We start from the raw sequence: 18,826 nt of genomic DNA on the forward strand, positions 1-18,826 counted from the left end.
TGTTCCTCAAAAAAACATCAAGCAATTCCAGCTTCAGCTGTCACCTTTACTAAACTCCCTCATCCACGGTGCCAGGGCTGTTGTGCCCTGTTTGGCCGTGCAAGACTCAGATTATTACAAGTCTAAGCAGATAAAATATGATCATTTCCCTTGGGTTTTATTCCTGAGCCCCATAACCAATTTATTTCCCAAAAATGTGTCTGTAATTCAGCCCAGAAGGAGCCACAGAAGTCAGTGTCCTACACGAGTCACACCAGTTTGTCCGGAGTGGGATGGGGTGGAGAGCTCATGACTCCTCCTCAGGACCATAAAGGCAGGGAGCTGCTGGAGAGGGTCCAGTGCACAAAGATGGTTTGGGGTCTGGAGCATCTCCCTGATGAGGAAAGACTGCAGGAGCTGGGCCTGGTTATTCTGGGAGAGGGAAGGCTGAGAGGGCATCCCATAAAGCCATAAAATATCCCCAAGGGCTGTCAGAGGACGGTGCCAGGCTCTGTTCAGGGACAGGACGAGGAGCAATGGCCATAATATAAAACACAACGAGTTCTAACTCAACATGAGAAAGAACTTCTTTCAATGGGGGTGGCAGAGCCCTGGAACAGCTGCCCAGGGAGGGCTGAAGTCTCTCTCTGTGGGGACATCCCAAACCCACCTGGATGTGTCCCTGTGCCACCTGCTCCAGGTGACCCTGCCTGGGCAGGGGTTGGGCTGGGACATCTCCTGAGGTCCCTCCAACCCCAACTCCTCTGGGATTCTGTGACTCTTCAGAGCCCAGCCTTCCGCCCAGGGACCTCTCTTATGTCGGGAAGGAGCCGAGGGGCCGTTGCCGAGGGGTCGCTGCCGCGGGCTGAGGCGGCTGTGCCCTCACGAACCAGACCGCCAACGCCGCCATCCCTGAGGGAGCAGCGGCCGTGAGGGCACCGGAGATCTCGCGAGACACCGGCATCAGCAAGCGCTGCAGAGGCCAACATCTCGCGAGAGCGCGACTCACTGACGCGCTCACCCACGCTCGCGCCGGAGCAGCCGCGCTCTCTCATTGGCCTGGTTCCCGAGCGCGCGCCGACCCTCCGCCAATCAGCAGGCCGCGGAGGGAGAACCTGCTCGGCGCGCACCTGGCCCCGCCCACCCCCTCGCGCCCCTCCCGCCTTCCCTCCCTCCCCCCCTCTCCACACCCCCGGCACGGCTGAGGGGGCGCGCGGTGCACGCCGGGACGGCAGCGCGCGCCGCGGCCGGGAGGAGGCGGAGGAGCCAAGATGGACGCCGGGTTCTTCCGCGTAAGTGCCGGCCCGGGGGGCCCTGAGGGCGGGCGGGCGGCGCGGCGGCCTCACCGGGGCACGGGGGCACCGCTCGGCGCCGTTGCAGGCCCGCGTTGGAGCCGCGGTGCCCCGCGCGGCGCCGCCGTGCCCCCCCGCCCCCGCCCTGCGCAGGCTCCTCGCCGCGGAGAAAATGGCGGCGGGAAGAGGCCGCGGCGGCGCGGCCCGGGCGGCAGCGCGGGGATCGAGCGGCTCCGGGCCGGACTCGGCACGGGGAGAAGCTCCGCGGCCGCCCCCGGGGCTGCGCTCCCCGGCCAGGCTCCTCACGCGGCCCTAAGCGGCCTCGGGCCCCGAGGTCCCGACCCACGCGGGGCCGTGTCACCGCTGCGACCCCCGAGGCGTCGGGGGGGAGAAGGGGCCGAAGGGCTCTGAGGGGCCAGCCCGGGTTTGCGTTGTCCATGTTCTTTAGTGGCCACGGTCAAAGCAAATAAACTACCCTGCCCCTATTTTTATTGAGATTTTATAGAGGTTTTTAAGTGTATTCATAGCAAAAAGAAGTTAGGGTGTATTCATACGTTGGTATTTTCTTTTTAATCCTTGAGTTTCTTCTCTAGTCTTACAGCTGTGCTGCATTTTCTGCAGAGACCATGAAACCTACGCAGGGTCTATTTATCTTCTTCTTTTTCCTCCATTAATTGAAACAACCTTATTTGGGGGGATTTCCATGAAAATTTTTGAGAACCAATCTAAATTTCTAGGTTCATTCATTTATTCAGTCCATATTATTTTCATTTCCTGCAGCTAGGATGCTTTTAAAACATACAGTAGTGTATGTAACCCCTCCCTTAGTTCAGTTCTGTGTTCCTGGACTAACTTGAGAAAAATAATTGCAGATTAATTCTGCACTTGCAGTTGTTAAAAGGTTTACAGTTGATTGACAGCAGGATTACTGAGGCTGAAAACTCTGGATTAGAAATCTAATATTCTTTTAAACTGGCCTGTGGAAGGTGGCATTTTATAAAAACCAAAGCAGCATGGCACAGAAGTGGGGCTGTGAACAGTTTTATTCTGGGTTCAGGAGGAACCAAATGTGAATTGACAGAAATGCAGCAGAGCAGCAATTTGGATTCCCCACACCAAGCAACCTCCTATTTATAATTCTGTCAGTTCTTCACATTTCTGTGACATTTCAGTGCAAACTTACTTTGTCTGTCTTTAAATTCCTGTAGTCCCCTTGCTCTGTCCTGTTTGGTTCCCTTTGCTGCTTGCCACGTGTTATCAACAAGAAACTTCCTTTCCATTTCCCTTCTGGCTTGTGAAATAACTTTCAAAAACCCCAAAAGAACATTCAGTTGTTGAGTGAACTGGCAAGTATTGTGGGGTTTTACGTAAGCCACACACAGACTGCAAATGTTGTAAAGAGTTTTAATCCTGGAAGTGCCTGTGCCACAGTCAGACTTGAGGATTCCCATGTTCTGGAATAGCAGCTGGGAATTGTGGATTGTTCCCTTTCAATAACTGATGACTTTGCAATGTGTTATCTTGCTAATTCCAGGTGCTTTCTGATCAAAGTGAATGTAGAGTTTGGGGTTTTCTCGTCGTTATTATCATTTAATTTCTTGACAGTTTATATTTTTGCTTGTACTGAGCCCTGTTCTTCCATTGAGAATTACCTGTATAAAACTCCCTGGTTTCCATCAGTGGTTTCCAGAATAAACTTCCCCAGCTGTGGGTTTGTCCCCAGTCATGAGCAGCCCAGCAGGACCTGGGTGCAGCCCTGCATCTCCTCTAATCCTGCCTGGTTCTGTTTAAGCTCTGCCAGTAAATTTTCCAGATCTGGACTCCAGGCCTTTCCCTCCATAATGAATTAACCTACAGCTCCTTTCCATGGAAGTGGAGCCAGTTGGTGAACTTTTAACAGAGCAGGATCAATAAAATGCATTCTTTGTACTTCTCTTTGCCTCAGGAAAGTTGCCCAAAGGTTTCAGGGATGTCACTGTAAGCAAATAGGACATTTTTGTTCCTGGACAGAGGAGAAGCACTTTATTTCTTTTCTAAAGGAATTAATAAAGCCTTTTCCTGGCAGTCTGATGCTGCTGATACTTTAATTGGTGGGTTATGATTGAGGTGTCACTGTGGGGCTCAGGAGCTGCTCACCCAAAATCCTCAGCATGTACTGAGAGCTCAAATTGAAAAGCACCTGGAAAGGAATAAGTGACCAAAAACCAGCCTTGCAGATTGGTTTCACTGGTGCACTGTGCAGAAAATGATCCATGTGGGAAAATGATCCTTGGAGGTGGTGGAAGGCCCTGCAGCTGAATCTGTTGTTTGCTGTGCTCCAGGGAACCAGTGCAGAGCAGGACAATCGCTTCAGCAACAAGCAGAAGAAGCTGTTGAAGCAGTTGAAGTTTGCAGAATGCTTAGAAAAGAAGGTAAGTGGGATGGGGGAATGGGAGATTCACCAGTCACTTTCCAGTGGATTCACTGGGTATCAGGTGGAACAGAGGAATGTGAGGAATGTCTTCCCTAAAACTCTACTGGAGGATGTTTGGGATGTCCCCTTGAACATCAGGTGCAGCAGTGATATCAATTATCTGCTTGGTGTACTAAATATCACCAGCAGGCTTTTTTGTAACATACAGCTTCTAAAGAAGTCAGCTTCCCAGCAAATATTGATTAATTTGGAATTCTAAGCATTCTTAAATGCAGCCCCCCAAACTGCTGGAGTCTGATATTCAGGGGAAGTGGTGAGCCTGGATCAAGACTTCCTTTATCACTCAGTTTCATTTCATCATTTACTTGGGAGTGAGCAATAAACCTGACACAATACAAGTTTCACTTGGGTTTTTTCCCCTCTCTCTCCTCTTGCTGGCACTTTATTAGAGTTTACTAGAAACTATGTTTTGACTTCTGTTATCATCTCCAGGTTCTAATTTTAGCTGCTCAGGAGAGGGAAGTCGGTATTAGGGAAAAAATAAAAGGGTATCCAGAGGTGTGCTTTGAAACTGTAACCTGCTGAACAACAGCAAAGTGGTTTGAAACAAAACTAGGCTGAGGTAATTATGAAGCAGCACAAAATTCAGTCTTCAGTGAAAGAATTCAGGAAAAATGTGTTTCTCCTGGCTCTTTGATACAGGTGGACATGAGCAAAGTAAATCTGGAAGTAATCAAACCATGGATAACAAAACGAGTAACAGAAATCCTTGGATTTGAAGATGATGTAGTAATTGAATTTATATTCAACCAGTTGGAAGTGAAGGTAACAATTTTGTTGTGGATATTGTTTCTAAATGTGTAACATAATTATTTATGAATTCTATTGAATCTGTGAATTTCTCAAGTACAGTTAGGAGGGGTTTTGTTACTTTGTATATTTTTGAAAGAAATTCACTGTGTAACAGCTGTAAGGCTGGAAGTTTAGTGAAGGTGCATAGTTTGCAAACTGCTCAGGTGAAAAATCAAACTTACTGTTTTAATTTTGCTGTTACATGTTAAGTTACTTTGACAGCAATTTTCTAATGATGATGTGATTTATGATTTAAAAGGCCTGAACCAAAATGGAAGTTATTCCTTGCGTCTGAAGTATAGCACCATCACCTTATTAGGTCACAGCAGAGTGAGTGTCCAATGTCGCTCTGACCCAACTCCCTTGATGATGCAGTGTGTGTTTGGAGGTGAGTTGTGTAAAGTGGCCGAACCAAAACATCCAGGAAAGAGCAATTGGGCAAAGCTTTACACTGCTCTTGAAATTTCTGTAAAGTAGCTCAGGTTTTGTGTGCAGCATGAGGGGAATTCTGAATTGATCCGATGGTAATTTAATGGAGAGTGCTGGAATCAGTGTAGACACCCCATCTATAGCTATGTTAATTTTTCCTTTTGCTAATTGCTGTAGGCAGTATTACAAATAGTATTTCTATTTGCTGTAGTTAACCTTCAGACTGATACACGAGATCATTTAATGCAGTAAACTTCATGTGAAGGCTATGAGTAATATGAGGTGGTAATAAACTCAGTTTTTCTTAATATCTGCCACTGTGCCACTGCAACCCAAGGGACAGTAAAAGCTGTACAATACGAATTATTGGCAAACATTCTCATGCTGATGTACTTTACACTTAATCTTTCTTCCTAAGAGTTCAACCTTGTGTTTTGAGAGAACAGTTGACATTTCAACTGATAAAGGTATTGCTGTTTAAAAAAAAACCCTTTAAATTTCACTCTATTTTGAAGATGTTAATATCTATTTCATGAATATTTAGATACTTTTATCTATAGAGAACAAAAAGGGGAAATAATTTTAAGTGCTAAGCTAACTAAAGCCAGGGGTCGTAATAGGAAATGTTTTCTTATCATGTGTTAGTGTAATACAATCTGAATACTCATTTTAATTCCCCTTATACTAAGCATGATTAAAGTTTAGAACTTTTTTAAAAAACAATCTTTTCTTTTTTTGTGGTTGTGTACTCATTATTGCTTGTTCGTCTTTTGCAATTTAGATAAATGATATAACATTAAACTCAAGGTGGTTGAGTTGCAGTAGGGAGTCGGAAGCAAGCCAAGGGAACATCTTTCTCTACAGGGGACTTGGCGATTCCAAACCCCCCAAGGTTCCAAGAAGAAACTGAAGACACCTGGAATCTGTACTTGCTTTGTGCTGTTGAGCTGTGCTTGTTATATGGACCTTGTTGCTTGACCAACAAATGACATTAGAATTTAAAAGCCCATTTTAACTTTGAAACCTTTTGACCTCTTAACCCTTTGTGGACATGACAGGGTGACATTGAGACAACCTGTAAGGCACCTACGTAGCTTGTGCTCCCTCAGGCAGGCAGAGCCTTAGTTTGGGAGAAAGTCAGAAAATGCATGCATGACTCTTGGCCTTTCACAGCAGGAGGAGAGGGATTGACAGGCTGCCATCTCCAGTGCTAGGCACTGACACAGCTTCTGTCCCTTGTGCAGATGTTGAGAGAGAGATTTCCAAGCAAGCAGAATCAAAAGCACCAGGAAAATTATGTTTAGAACATAATCCTGAAATCTCGTAGCAGCGTTCTAACGGTGTGTTAAATTAAAGGCCCCTGATTTCCTATAGAGCAGCCACACGGTCCAAAAACTTACAAAACCCACAAAGGATTAACAGGCCTTTCTGAATATTTATGGTAAGGACAAAAAGAAAAAAAAATTAATAGTACAATAAACTTACATTGATGAGAAATGACTTAGGGAAAGATTTTTTAAAAGTAGTTTTTGAGTGTATATGTATTTTAGCCCCCATGGTAGCTTTAATTTAAGTTTAATATAGACTGTCTGTTGTTTTTTCAGATAACCGGTTTGTCTTCCTGTCATATCTCTTTGCAGAACCCAGATTCCAAAATGATGCAAATCAACCTGACTGGTTTTTTGAATGGGAAAAATGCTAGGGAGTTCATGGGAGAACTGTGGCCACTGCTATTAAGTGCACAAGAAAACATTGCTGGTATTCCAACTGCATTTCTGGAACTGAAGAAAGAAGAAATAAAACAACGACAGGTGGGATTCTTTTAAATGGAATTGTGGGTGGGTGGTGAGCATGGGACAGAATTGGTGGCTGTTCCAGTAGACATTTGGGGATCAGCAGAATCCTGTCTGGGCAAAGTGTTCCAGTCCTGAAGCAGATATTTGCTGGTGTTGGACATGCATATTTGATAAGGTCTGTGTGCTGCCTCTGAGTTAAGTGCTGATATTTGGTTGCACAGATAGAGCAGGAGAAACTGGCTTCCATGAAGAAACAAGATGAAGACAAAGAGAAGAGAGATAAGGAAGACAAAGACAACAGAGAGAAAAGAGACAGATCCAGGAGTCCAAGAAGGTAATGAAAATGCACAGGCAGCATATCAGGAACAGAGGGAGGACACGTGGCAGGGAAGAATTAATTGAGCTGTGGAAATACTCCCCTTAGCTATTGTAGCAGGCTGGCCTGACCTACTGCTGAACAGGAACTGCAAGTAAACCAGAGCAGTTCTGACAGGGGTGTTGTTTTTAGTGCTTTATCTGTTCCAGGCTTTGTTAGTTTTAGTTTTGAGGGAGTTGGATTTTTTTGTTTGATGTCTTAATTTATCTGTCAGTCAGCAGCAGCAGGTGCAGTGCTGTGAGTGCTCTGGGTGCTGCAGGCAGTGCTGGGTGTCCCTGGGTGCAGAGGGCTGTGGCTGTCCCCAAGCTGTGAGTGCTCTGTCTCTCCCCAGACGCAAGTCCCGCTCTCCCTCCCCGCGGCGGCGGTCGTCGCCCGTGCGCCGCGAGCGGAAGCGCAGCCACTCCCGCTCCCCACACCACCGCACCAAGAGCCGCAGTGCCACCCCTGCCCCCGAGAAGAAAGAGGCCACTCCTGAGCCAGAGCCCTCCGTGAAACCAAAGGAGACTGTTGTGCAAGAGGCAGCTTCAAACAGGTGAGAGCTCTGTGTGTAGAGCCATGCATTGCCTTTAAAAAATGGAATTACTATTCTAATACCTCACTGGAGCTGGCTTGGGCAATGCCTGCTCGTCCCTGTGCCCCTGCAACAGCCAAAACATTTATTTTAGAACCTTCAGTGGGGTTTCTTTGTTCTGTTTAGAATTCTAAGGGCAGTGTGCTTTGATGCCCCTCTGATTTCATTGTCCTGCTCATCATTGACACTTGTGACAATGTCATCTTGACTTCCAGCTGGTTGTCATCATGTAGCGTCTATGTTACTTATTCTTTCTGAATCATTGTACCACATTCTAACTCTTTTCACAGTTCTGGAGCAGTTTGTCAGAGAATGGGCAGGAGAATGTTTGTTGTAGGGGAATATCTTGGCGTCTTCTAAAATGCAGACTGTGGTTTGTATATGCTTACAAATGAAGTCTTTATTTTTGACAGTGATATCCCAAAAGCTCCTAAACCTGAACCACCTGTACCAGAGACTAAGGAAACTTCACCAGAACGTAATTCAAAGAAGGAGAGGGAGCGGGAGAGGGAGAGGGAGAAGGAGAAGGAGAAGACTCGTCAGAGATCCCCATCTCGGTCCAAGTCCAGGTCAAGATCCCGGTCCCGTTCTCCATCTCATTCTCGACCCAGAAGGCGCCATAGATCACGGTCAAGGTAGGGCTGAAGGTGCCACTTAATGTTGTTGGTTAGTGATGTTTTTAGAGCTGTTGAGCTATGGATGTTTTGGGCCAAATGAGAAGGATGCATTTGGTGCATAAATGTGTTTGGGGGTGTTTTGTTTGTGTTGATTTATGAGAAGATGCTCACGGTGGCCAGCACTGACCAGAGAAGGAATTCAGCTGCTTAATATTGATAATGAGAATTGTGTAGCCTTTCTTTAGGACATCGGTTTGATTCTGAAAATGCTGTAAAATATTTTCTTAACCTCCTTTTTTTATTATTCTGCTACTTAATAGAGTGATGTTGTTAAACTTCAAAGCCCTGATTGTGTCTGTACATTTGGCATCCTCACCTGAATACAGCCGTAATAGGATGCTCTTGGAGGAAAGCAACTCTGCACTCAGTGCCCCAAGGATAAATTTCCTCAACTATAGAAGTTAGATAGTTGCTTTTCATTGGAATTTCTGATTGTGACAGGTCTTACTCCCCTAGAAGGAGACCCAGCCCGCGGCGCCGGCCGTCCCCGCGCAGGAGGAGCCCGCCCCGGAGGATGCCTCCCCCACCCAGGCACAGGAGGAGCAGATCCCCCGTGAGGCGGTAAGAGCCCTGCTTCTTGAGCCAGCTGGAAGTGCTAAACCTGCACAGTTAAAGGGAACTGTAGCTGTGTTAGCAAAATCCCCTTGTTGATCTCACCTTAGCAGTGGCAGGTGTGTGATTAGAGTGATGGAAAAGCTGCGGTGTCACATTTCCTGAGTGTGTTGTGGGGGAACACGGTTGCAGATGTGAAATGATTTCTTCTGAGTTAGGGTAGTGATGAGAAACCACCTTTTTGAGAAGTGGCAATTCCAGAGCTTTTTTTCTTTTTTGCTTCTTCAAATGGCTCTGAGTAGTTCCCAGCACAGGCTGACATGATATCCCTTAGGGCTTTTTTGCTTAAGTCTTAGTACTTTTCTTTCCTGACTGGGGGAAAAAAAATTAGAACAAGTTGGGAATTTTACTTGTTAGGAATTTTTAATTATTACTTGTATTTCTATCCCATAAAATTAAATTTGGACTTGAAGTATGTTTCTTCTTCGTGTTCTCTTACTTAAGATTCTTCAAGATTGGCCATTGGTGTTGAAAGTCACATTTTTCACAGCATAAGAATTGCTCTAGAGGCAAACTTCTTAGCTGCCTTGCAAAGTAAATGATGTGCTTTTGGCAGTGTCAAAATAGACATTTGTCTTCATGGGGAGAGAACAGATTCTGATCGTTTTCATAGGAAGAGAATCAAAGTGATGCTTCTTGTGTACAGCAGTTGTTTTTGAGGAAGGAACACTTCTCTTCCTTTCTGTGACAAGGTGATGACTATTGCCTGAGTTTGTCAATATGTTCATTTCACACAGTTACTGGGAAAACTGTGAAAAGTATCAAACATGTATGTTGCAAGATGTACAAGAGCACCCTTTCAGCAAATGTTTATCTCACTCAAGGTAGGGTTTCTTTTTTCCAGGTTCTCAGGAATTCTGCAGCCAAAGGTGGATTCTGCAGGTACACAATTGCAACAGAACTTGCCACAAATTTTGCCGCAGAATTCTGAGGCCCTACCTTTTAAAATTGCAAAGTAAAGATGAAAAACTAAAACATAAGAATGGATAGATGGATTCTGAATTGTTAAGTTGTTGTCTGAAATTTTCACCTCCTGGTGTAAAACATTTTAGTGTCCTTGCACACTAAGCTCTTACCCAGATCTGCTCTGGAGATCATTAAGTGACACTTGCTAACACGGACAATTCTCTTAACCACCCAGAAGTTAGAGAGCCCAACCAAAACTAATTGTTTCCAGGGGCAAAGCTTAGCTGTAGCCTGTAGATTGACAGAAAGCCAGTGAAGGTGACACTAACCATTTTTAGCTCACTATTATAATTAAGAATAACTGAAAGATTGGTCGTTATCCTCCTCTTCTCCAAACCGAGCGTTGCAGGCAGTCCACCATGTTTGGGAAGTGCTGTTGTCTGTGGCTCAGTGTCTGTGCTTGCAAACAACCGCAGTTCTTTGTTCTTTGTGCTGACATGTTCCCCGCTGCGGCCGGGCAGGACCTGATGTGGCCTTTGATTTGCAGGAGAAGACGCTCCTCGGCCTCGCTGTCCGGCAGCAGCTCCTCCTCATCCTCGTCGCGCTCCCGCTCTCCACCAAAGAAGCCTCCCAAGAGACCCGTGTCCAGCCCCCCCCGCAAGACGCGCCGGCTGTCCCCCTCGGCCAGTCCTCCCCGGCGCCGCCACCGGCCCTCGCCCCCCGGCAGCCCCCCGCCCAAGCCCCGCCGCTCGCCCACCCCCCAGCAGTCCAACCGCGCCCGCAAGAGCCGCGGCTCCACCTCGCCCAGCAGGGCTTCAGGTGAGGGACAGCTCTGGGGCTCGGGGTCCCTTTGGCACTTCTGTTCCCTCAGAGAGCACTGGGGCTTGGGGTCCCTTTGGCACTTCTGTTCCCTCAGAGAGCACTGGGGCTCGGGTTCCCTTTGGCACTTCTGTTCCCTCAGAGAGCACTGGGGCTTGGGTTCCCTTTGGCACTTCTGTTCCCTCAGAGAGCACTGGGGCTCGGGGTTCCATTTGGGACTTCTGTTCCCTCGGAGAGCACTGGGGCTCGGGGTTCCTTTGGCACTTCTGTTCCCTCAGAGAGCACTGGGGCTCGGGGTTCCTTTGGCACTTCTGTTCCCTCGGAGAGCACTGGGGCTCGGGGTTCCTTTGGCACTTCTGTTCCCTCAGAGAGCACTGGGGCTCGGGGTTCCCTTTGGCACTTCTGTTCCCTCAGAGAGCACTGGGGCTCGGGGTTCCCTTTGGCACTTCTGTTCCCTCAGAGAGCACTGGGGCTTGGGTTCCCTTTGGCACTTCTGTTCCCTCAGAGAGCACTGGGGCTCGGGGTTCCCTTTGGCACTTCTGTTCCCTCAGAGAGCACTGGGGCTTGGGTTCCCTTTGGCACTTCTGTTCCCTCAGAGAGCACTGGGGCTTGGGTTCCCTTTGGCACTTCTGTTCCCTCAGAGAGCACTGGGGCTTGGGTTCCCTTTGGCACTTCTGTTCCCTCAGAGAGCAATGGGGCTCGGGGTTCCATTTGGGACTTCTGTTCCCCTTTTGTAGGGGCAGGAAAGCGTGAAGGAATGGTGTGAATTGCAGCTGAGCTGTTGCATTTTGTCTTGTAGCACCCAAACATAAGAGTACTGAGAAAAGAGAGTCTCCTTCGCCAGCACCCAAGCCCAGGAAAGCAGAATTGTCGGAATCAGGTACGGCTCTGGCTTCTCAGCTCTGCTACTGGGTGTGGGGTTTTTAGTCAAAAATACTTGGGCAGTGAAGTGCTGAGCTCTCCAGGAAGTCTGACATTGAAATCAAGAGTTTTCAGAACTCTAAAGATGGTCCTACTGCCTCATTCTATCCAAGATTGCTTGGAATGAAAGTTCAGCCAAAGTGTATTCCAGCCCTATGTTATCCTAAGATTTGAGTGGGGGAAAGCCCCATACCTGATGGTCTCCTGTCCATAACTTTGCTTCTGCCTGCGTAAGGCAAATCTTTATCCCTGGTTTGAGTGTCCTGTCCTTTGTGTTCTTTCAGAAGAAGACAAAGGAGGCAAAATGGCTGCAGCAGATTCTGTCCAACAGAGGCGCCAGTACAGGAGGCAAAATCAACAGTCTTCATCTGGTATGGAGCACAGAAATTCCCTAAAACTGGGTTATAGTTTCCTTTTGCAGGAAGTAGTTAAGTTCAAATACAGATTAAAACTATTTGCTCGGTGCTCTGCAGTGCTATTGTAAACTTAATTGCAGATTTGCCGCTCATAATGAGGTCACTTTAATTATTGCTCAGGAAGAATAAAAGTGTGACTTTTAAAGGTCATTACATCTTTTGTTAATGGGGTTTGCATCTTTAAAATTGCGCTTCTAAACTCTTAACACAACACACAAATATTGTGTGCTGTGGATTACATCATCTCTGCTTACTTTGGACTCTTTTATGCTTGAGATCAGTAAATTCACCTGGGTGTTTTTGTCCACATAGTTTCAAAAAGCAACTGCAGTTCACCTTTTAAATTATCTGTCTAGCCAAATTTATGGGGACAGTTAAGTATTTCTACCCAGTAGATTTATTTGTCACTTAAGTTCAGCCAACACCTTCAGTCGATCTCCTTTTAAATTTCGGGGTCTCATTTTGAACTGCAGCATTACCCTGTCAGTGACCAGTGTCACAAGGATCATTTTCCAGAGAGTGATTCTTTCTACATTTGCAGATTCTGGTTCTTCATCTTCCTCAGAAGAGGAGAGGCCCAAGAGGTCGAATGTGAAGAACGGGGAGGTGGGCAGGCGCCACCGGCACTCGCACTCGCGCAGCCCCTCGCCCCGCAAGCGCCAGAAGGATTCCTCCCCTCGGTAACTCCTGAACTTAGCTCATCCCTTCCTGGTATTTATGTCTATCTCTCTGCAACTCTCACCAAATACACATCAAGTCATGCCTGCTCTGCCCAGACTTCTTTCAAGGTTTCCTTCCCATTACACTCATTTGGCAGAAATTGCTCTGACCTTTCTTTGATGGTGTTCATTTTTGCCTCAGATCCATGGCAGATAGATCTGTTTTGTTTTGTTTTGTTTTCCCTCCACTGCTCTCAGGATGCAGATGGAAAAGAGGTGGCAATCACCAGTGATGAAAAGGTTGGTTAGAAATTCATCTCTTAAACAGGCTGTCATTTATTTTGGCATGGATAAGCGTTTGCCATCCTTTAGACTTGCACACTCACAGTGAGGGAAATTCAGACTGATGTGCTCCTTCATGTGTTGGACCTGGAACCATTTCACTGGCAAAAAGAGAAGAGCAGCACCTGCTCTGTGTCCCTCACTGCTCACACCTTGTTAATTCACATCAGCCTGTGACATCAATACTTTGATGTTGTTACATCCCACTGGTGCCTGAAAACAGCTGAACACTTGTGTTCCTCAGGGGCTCCTGGCTCCAGACACCCAGCTTTGGGTGAGCAGTGTTGGGTTCCTGCTGCCACTGACTCAAAACCCTCCTGCACACTTGCAACAAGCAATTAAGATCTTGATCTTCTTGGTCAAAGATTATTGGAGTTTTCAAGACTCATTCCTCAGTTCAAGAGATATTTGAAACTACTGGAAGTAGACAATCAGTAAAACAGCAGTGACTTCTTTATTTGTGACACTTTTTGCTCTGTCTCTGTGTTGATCTAGAAATATGGAAAGGTGCAGGAAGCTTGATGGGTTTATTAACTGGATGTAATGACCCTTGAGCAGGCTGTAATTAAGCCTTAGCTAGCAGATACTCCCAGCACACATCATGATGTAGGAGATAAGGATGACTCCCTCACCAATGCAGACCTTCCTAATTATGGATCCTGTCAAACATTTCTATGGAAAACAGGTTGGGATTCAAAGGCTTTGATCTTGTTTTGCAACACACTGAATTCAAGTACTGCCTGTTGCATAGATACATGTTTAATTAGGACAGTTAGTACATTTGAAGGCTGGGGGTTTTTTGGATCATAAGAGAACATTGTATTTTGGAGCAAACTCTTATCTATAAAAGCGTGTTTCATTGCCTTGGAGAACAATACCCAGCATATTTGAAATCAGATCTCACTTAATGTAAATGAGCTGCTTTGCTTTTTAATTGCTCTCAATTTTCCCTTATCCAGTCATTTTATCTTAATTGCTTAAAAAAAAAAAAAAAAGGAATATTTCACTTTGCCAATATTCCTTTCCTTTAAAATTCTATGCAAGAATGCGTTGGATTAAAGTTCCCCCTTCCAGAAGTCTGTTGTAAACCTTGCAAAGCAGAAAATTGCTCATTTGGTGAACAGTTTTAATCCAGAGAGCTGCAGTTTAGCAGCCACTCTAGGTTTTTTCCACTTCATTTCAAGAAAAAAATAATTTTGGATTTCAGATGGAGCACAGTTTCACACTGTGAAGAAAATTAACTCCACCCAAGGCAAAATCAGCACGTGATCCATGGCTTATTCCAGCCATTTGGTCTTTCTCTGGCTACAAGGTGGATCAGGTTGTGCAGATGTGGAATTGTGTCCTGGCTGATGTGCTGGGCTCAGGGTCACAGTCAGACACCTGTGCTGGGCTCAGGGTCACAGTCACACACTCATCATCTCACACTCTTCAGAAAGATTCAAGTACGTTCCTTTCCACCAGTGCTCCCAGTATAGAGTTCCGTTCTAAGGTGCATGAAGGAGCAGATTTTGTGTAGTGGAAGCAGAGCAGGAGCAGCTGGTGGCTCAGCTGGCAGTTTGCTGATCAGTGCCTGTTTCCTGCAGCAGGAGGAGGAGGAGCCCCTCGCCGCCCCCCGCGCGCCGGCGCCGCTCCCCTTCCCCGGCGCCCCCGCCCCGGCGCCGCCGCTCCCCGTCCCCGCCGCGCCGAAGGTACCGACCACGCTGGGCATCCCCTGCCTGCCCTGGCCCTGGGGACTCTGGGCATGGGAAAAGGGCCCTGCTCCCAGTTCCTTCCCTGGGAAGCTGAGGGGGGTGTGTTGTGTTGGGTGTGGTGGGTGCATGGCCTGGATGTCGTTGGGTTGCTGCTGCAAATCCTGAATTGGAATTGCATAACCATGGGATGGTTTGGATTGGGAGGGACCTTAAAGATCATCCAGTCCCACCCTGTGCCGTGGGCAGGGACACCTTCCACTAACCAGGTTGCTCCAAATTTTGTCCCACCTGGCCTTGGATGCTTCCAGGGATGGGCCAGCCACAGCCTTTCTGGATAACAACTTTTAAAGAGTTTTATTTTAAACTCTTACAACTTCTAAAGAATTCTGGTTTAAATTTTGAGAAGTTTAAAGAACTCTAGAGTCCTTTTCCCCCTCTGCAGGGCGCTGCTGACTGGTTGCCATGCCTGGGTGGGCCCTGACCGTTTGTTCTCTTTGCAGGTCTCCATCACCACCCCCCCGCAGACGTTCTCCCTCTCCACGGAGATACTCCCCCCCGATCCAGAGGCGATATTCCCCATCTCCCCCTCCCAAGAGGAGAACAGCTTCTCCTCCTCCCCCTCCCAAAAGAAGGGCCTCCCCTTCCCCCCAGTCCAAGCGCAGAGTCTCCCACTCCCCACCGCCAAAACAGAGGAGCTCTCCTACTGCTAAGCGGCGCTCCCCTTCCGAATCTTCCAAGCACAGGAAGGGGTCTCCTCCCAGCAGATCCAACAGGGAAACACGTTCTCCACCACAAAACAAAAGGCATTCACCTTCACCACGGCCTCGAGCTTCCCATCCCTCCTCCAGCCCTCCACCGCCACGCCGGGGAGCGTCGGCGTCGCCGCAGAGGAGACAGTCACCCTCACCCAGCAGCAGGCCCATCAGGAGGGTGTCCAGAACGCCAGAGCCCAAGAAAACAAAGTAAAAAAAAACATCTTGTCTGCTCTGGGTTTGATGAGGGGTTGTTTAGTTGCAATGCAGTGGAAGTAGTTAAGGAATCATAGAATCCCAGAATGGTTTGGGTGGGAAGGGACCTTAAAGCCCATCCAGCGCCACTCCTGCCATGGCAGGAACACCTTTCACTGGCCCAGGCTGCTCCAAGCCCCAGTGTCCAACCTGGCCTTGGGCACAGCCAGGGATCCAGGGGCAGCCACAGCTTCTCTGGGCACCCTGTGCCAGGGTCTTCCCACCCTCACAAAGAGGAAGTTTTTCCCAATATCCCATCCAGCCCTGCCTCTGGCAGTGGAAGCCATTCCCTCTTGTGCTGCCTGCATGAAAAGCCCTTCTCCCTCCTCTTTATAAGACCCTGGAATGCTGCATTGAAAAGCCCCAGATCCTTCCCTTTATTTGCTGGCTTTAAAGAAAACCTAACTTTGCCTAACTGTGAAAGGGGACAACACTTCTCATTAGCTCAGAAATAATTCCCTGAGTGACCATTCATGATAAACTGCTACAACTGTAGATATTTTTGTCTTTAGTGAGATGCTGCTTTTCTGAGCAGGACTGTGAGAAGTGTGGTGCAGGCTTAGGAATTTTTTCAGAAGGAAAATGTAGCTGAATGGAAAGCCTTGCACAATTAAATAGCATTGCTGTTGTCTTGACTTTTAATGTGGCTATAACTTAGTTAAACCAGAAAGGCAGCAATCAGTTCTGAGCAGCACCAGGGTTGTTTAGCAGCTCTTCAGGCTGCATTATGGATCCTCTCTGCCATTGGATTGTTTTGCCTTTATCACACCAGCAAAACAATTAATCTATTTATTTTTTAAAAACAATTTCAATCTTCTAAGTGCAGCCTGACCAAGTTAAGCTCAGCTGTTCATTTGGCTGTTGTGTTGATGTTGCCTTGTTGTGTGTCTCACCTCTGACTGACTCTGTGCTCCCCAGGGCTTCCACCCCCAGCCCCCGGCGCGTGTCCTCGTCCCGCTCTGCGTCAGGGTCACCTGAGACAGCTCCCAAAAAACACCAAGGACCTGCATCTCCTGCCCGCTCTCGCTCTCCTTCTGCAAACTGGTCACCTGCAAAAAAGGCCAAGAGCCCAACTCAGAGCCCATCACCTGCCAGGGTATTTGCTCATAAAACAGAACTGCTTTGGGTTCCAGGGCTGGCTCTGGTTGGGAAGGCTGAGCTGCTGAGCAGCCCCAGGGTTATTCACAGGGGGAAACTGCTTGGGGTCATTCTTCGTAGTTAAAAACTTCTAAAAAAAATTTGTAACCTGAAATTTTCAAGCTTAACATCTCCAAGTGTGGAAGAAGATGGTGCTCTATAGAAAATCAGACTTCTGGGAAGTCCCATTTCATGAGTGTACATGAGTTTTATGGTCTGCAAAGTGAGGGGGGCATATTTATGGTCAGTATCCTTTGTGCAAACACAGAGTATTCCCAGTGGGAGGAGAACAGATTGTTTGGTATCTTCACCTCTTCTTCTGAGGTGTTTCCCAGGGGGAGTTCCGTTCTTTGCCAGAGAAGTTTGAAGCCTTAGAGATGAGTTGTAACATCTGTTGAATTATTTATTACAGAATTCAGATCAAGAAGGTGGTGGCAAGAAGAAGAAGAAAAAGAAGGATAAGAAGCATAAAAAGGATAAAAAGCACAAGAAACACAAAAAGCATAAGAAAGAGAAGGCAGCAGCAGCTGCAGTAGCTGCTGCTGTGGCTCCAGCAGACACCACCTCAGCACAGGGAGAGCAGGAAGCAGAGACAGAACCCAAAAAGGTGAGAATTTGGGACTTTGTAAAGGGTGGGTGTGCGCTGCTCTATTCTGACAGCCCTAATTCCAAAGTGAGATTTGGGGTGTGTGATTCCATGTGGGCATTTCAGTGCTGGGAGGGCTCAGCCTGGCCAGGCCTGGGGTGTTTGAAGCAGCTCTTTGTGTTTGTTTGAAGGAGACAGAAAGTGAACCTGAGGACAACCTGGATGACCTCGAAAAGCACCTGCGGGAGAAGGCCCTGAGGTCCATGAGGAAGGCGCAGGTGTCCCCCCCCTCCTAGGCCAACCCTTTGATATAATGTACATTTTATTTGGTTTGTACTCAGAATTCAATTTCAAATTGCTAAATGTGTTTGAGCTTTAGAATATAACATTTGTTGTAATAATTGCTAGGTTGAGGTTCACCATGTACAAAGGGCATGGATTTACATTACAAAAGGTGTCCACAGTGTACTAGTGACATTCTTTCATTGACAGTCAGCATAATTTCATTTAGAGTGAGACTTTTTAGAAGCAGTAGGAATTTGTTTTGGAGGTTTGAAACATGACCGTCAGTTCCCTCGTTTCTTTGAAATCCAGCAGAGCCTTGAGCAGAATTTGTGAGGGGCTCATTTGACTTCTTTTGTATCACTTACATGATGCTACTAACCTTTGTGGTTTGTAGGCTTGCCCAGGAGTAAAACCACTGCAGAATTCAAGGAAGTACATCTCTATTTTAATGCTTTCTACTGTTGCCTGTATAGTCTCCATTAAAGCCAATCAAGAATAGCAATTTAGAGTGGTACATAAATGAAAGCATGTTGTTTACCAGGACACTGTGGGTTTATATTGATGTAACATGTTGATTTGGAACACTGGAATTTCATTTGTATTTTTATGTTCTTTTTTTAAAGGGCAGTTTCCATGATCAGCAGACCCAGAAAAAAAAATAATAATTCCTTCAGTTCCATAAATTTTGTTTGTGAGCTGTCGTTGCCCCATTCATAAATCTTGTCTCGTTACGGTTCTTCGGAATGGTCTGAGCAACTTTCAGAGCTCTGTTCTTTGAAAGTTTAGAGGAACCTGAACTTTGGATATTGTCATGTTTTCACTGTTCTTTGTTTTTGTTTTTTTAACTAAAGCTATATAAAGCTTGTGGATTAAACAAAATAAATTTCTAAATTTAAACAGATGTTGGCTATTTTTATCTGGACGTTTGCATTTGCTAATCAGCTTTGTTTTGTGCAGGGTTAATGACTGCTCAGGGATGAGAAAGTGTTTGATCCCCTGTGCTGGCTCTGGAAAAATTGGAGCTGTTAACTGGCCTGGTGGAGCAGGAAAAGCCCTT

General features: G+C 46.8%; 1 protein-coding gene across 6 annotated transcripts; it reads left to right on the plus strand.

The window, feature by feature from the left end:
• Positions 1 to 1,164: 1,164 nt before the first annotated feature.
• SRRM1 (serine and arginine repetitive matrix 1) lies at positions 1,165 to 18,670 on the plus strand. Of its 6 annotated transcripts, none has more exons than XM_050983248.1 (17): positions 1,165 to 1,271; positions 3,593 to 3,682; positions 4,387 to 4,509; positions 6,606 to 6,776; positions 6,983 to 7,095; positions 7,469 to 7,669; positions 8,122 to 8,343; positions 8,827 to 8,946; positions 10,451 to 10,722; positions 11,522 to 11,602; positions 11,928 to 12,014; positions 12,601 to 12,739; positions 14,647 to 14,751; positions 15,255 to 15,716; positions 16,680 to 16,857; positions 17,311 to 17,505; positions 17,676 to 18,670. In XM_050983248.1, the coding sequence occupies exons 1-17, from the start codon at positions 1,251 to 1,253 to the stop codon at positions 17,778 to 17,780; spliced, it is 2,685 nt and encodes an 894-aa protein (XP_050839205.1). In that variant the 5' UTR covers positions 1,165 to 1,250; the 3' UTR covers positions 17,781 to 18,670. The 6 variants fall into 6 exon arrangements, with proteins under 6 accessions (XP_050839205.1, XP_050839209.1, XP_050839206.1 ...); XM_050983252.1 differs by having other exon boundaries at positions 1,194 to 1,271; positions 12,625 to 12,739; XM_050983249.1 differs by having other exon boundaries at positions 1,195 to 1,271; positions 14,650 to 14,751.
• Positions 18,671 to 18,826: the final 156 nt, after the last annotated feature.

Source organism: Serinus canaria, chromosome 23, assembly GCF_022539315.1.
Source record: "Serinus canaria isolate serCan28SL12 chromosome 23, serCan2020, whole genome shotgun sequence".
Lineage (NCBI taxonomy): Eukaryota > Metazoa > Chordata > Aves > Passeriformes > Fringillidae > Serinus > Serinus canaria.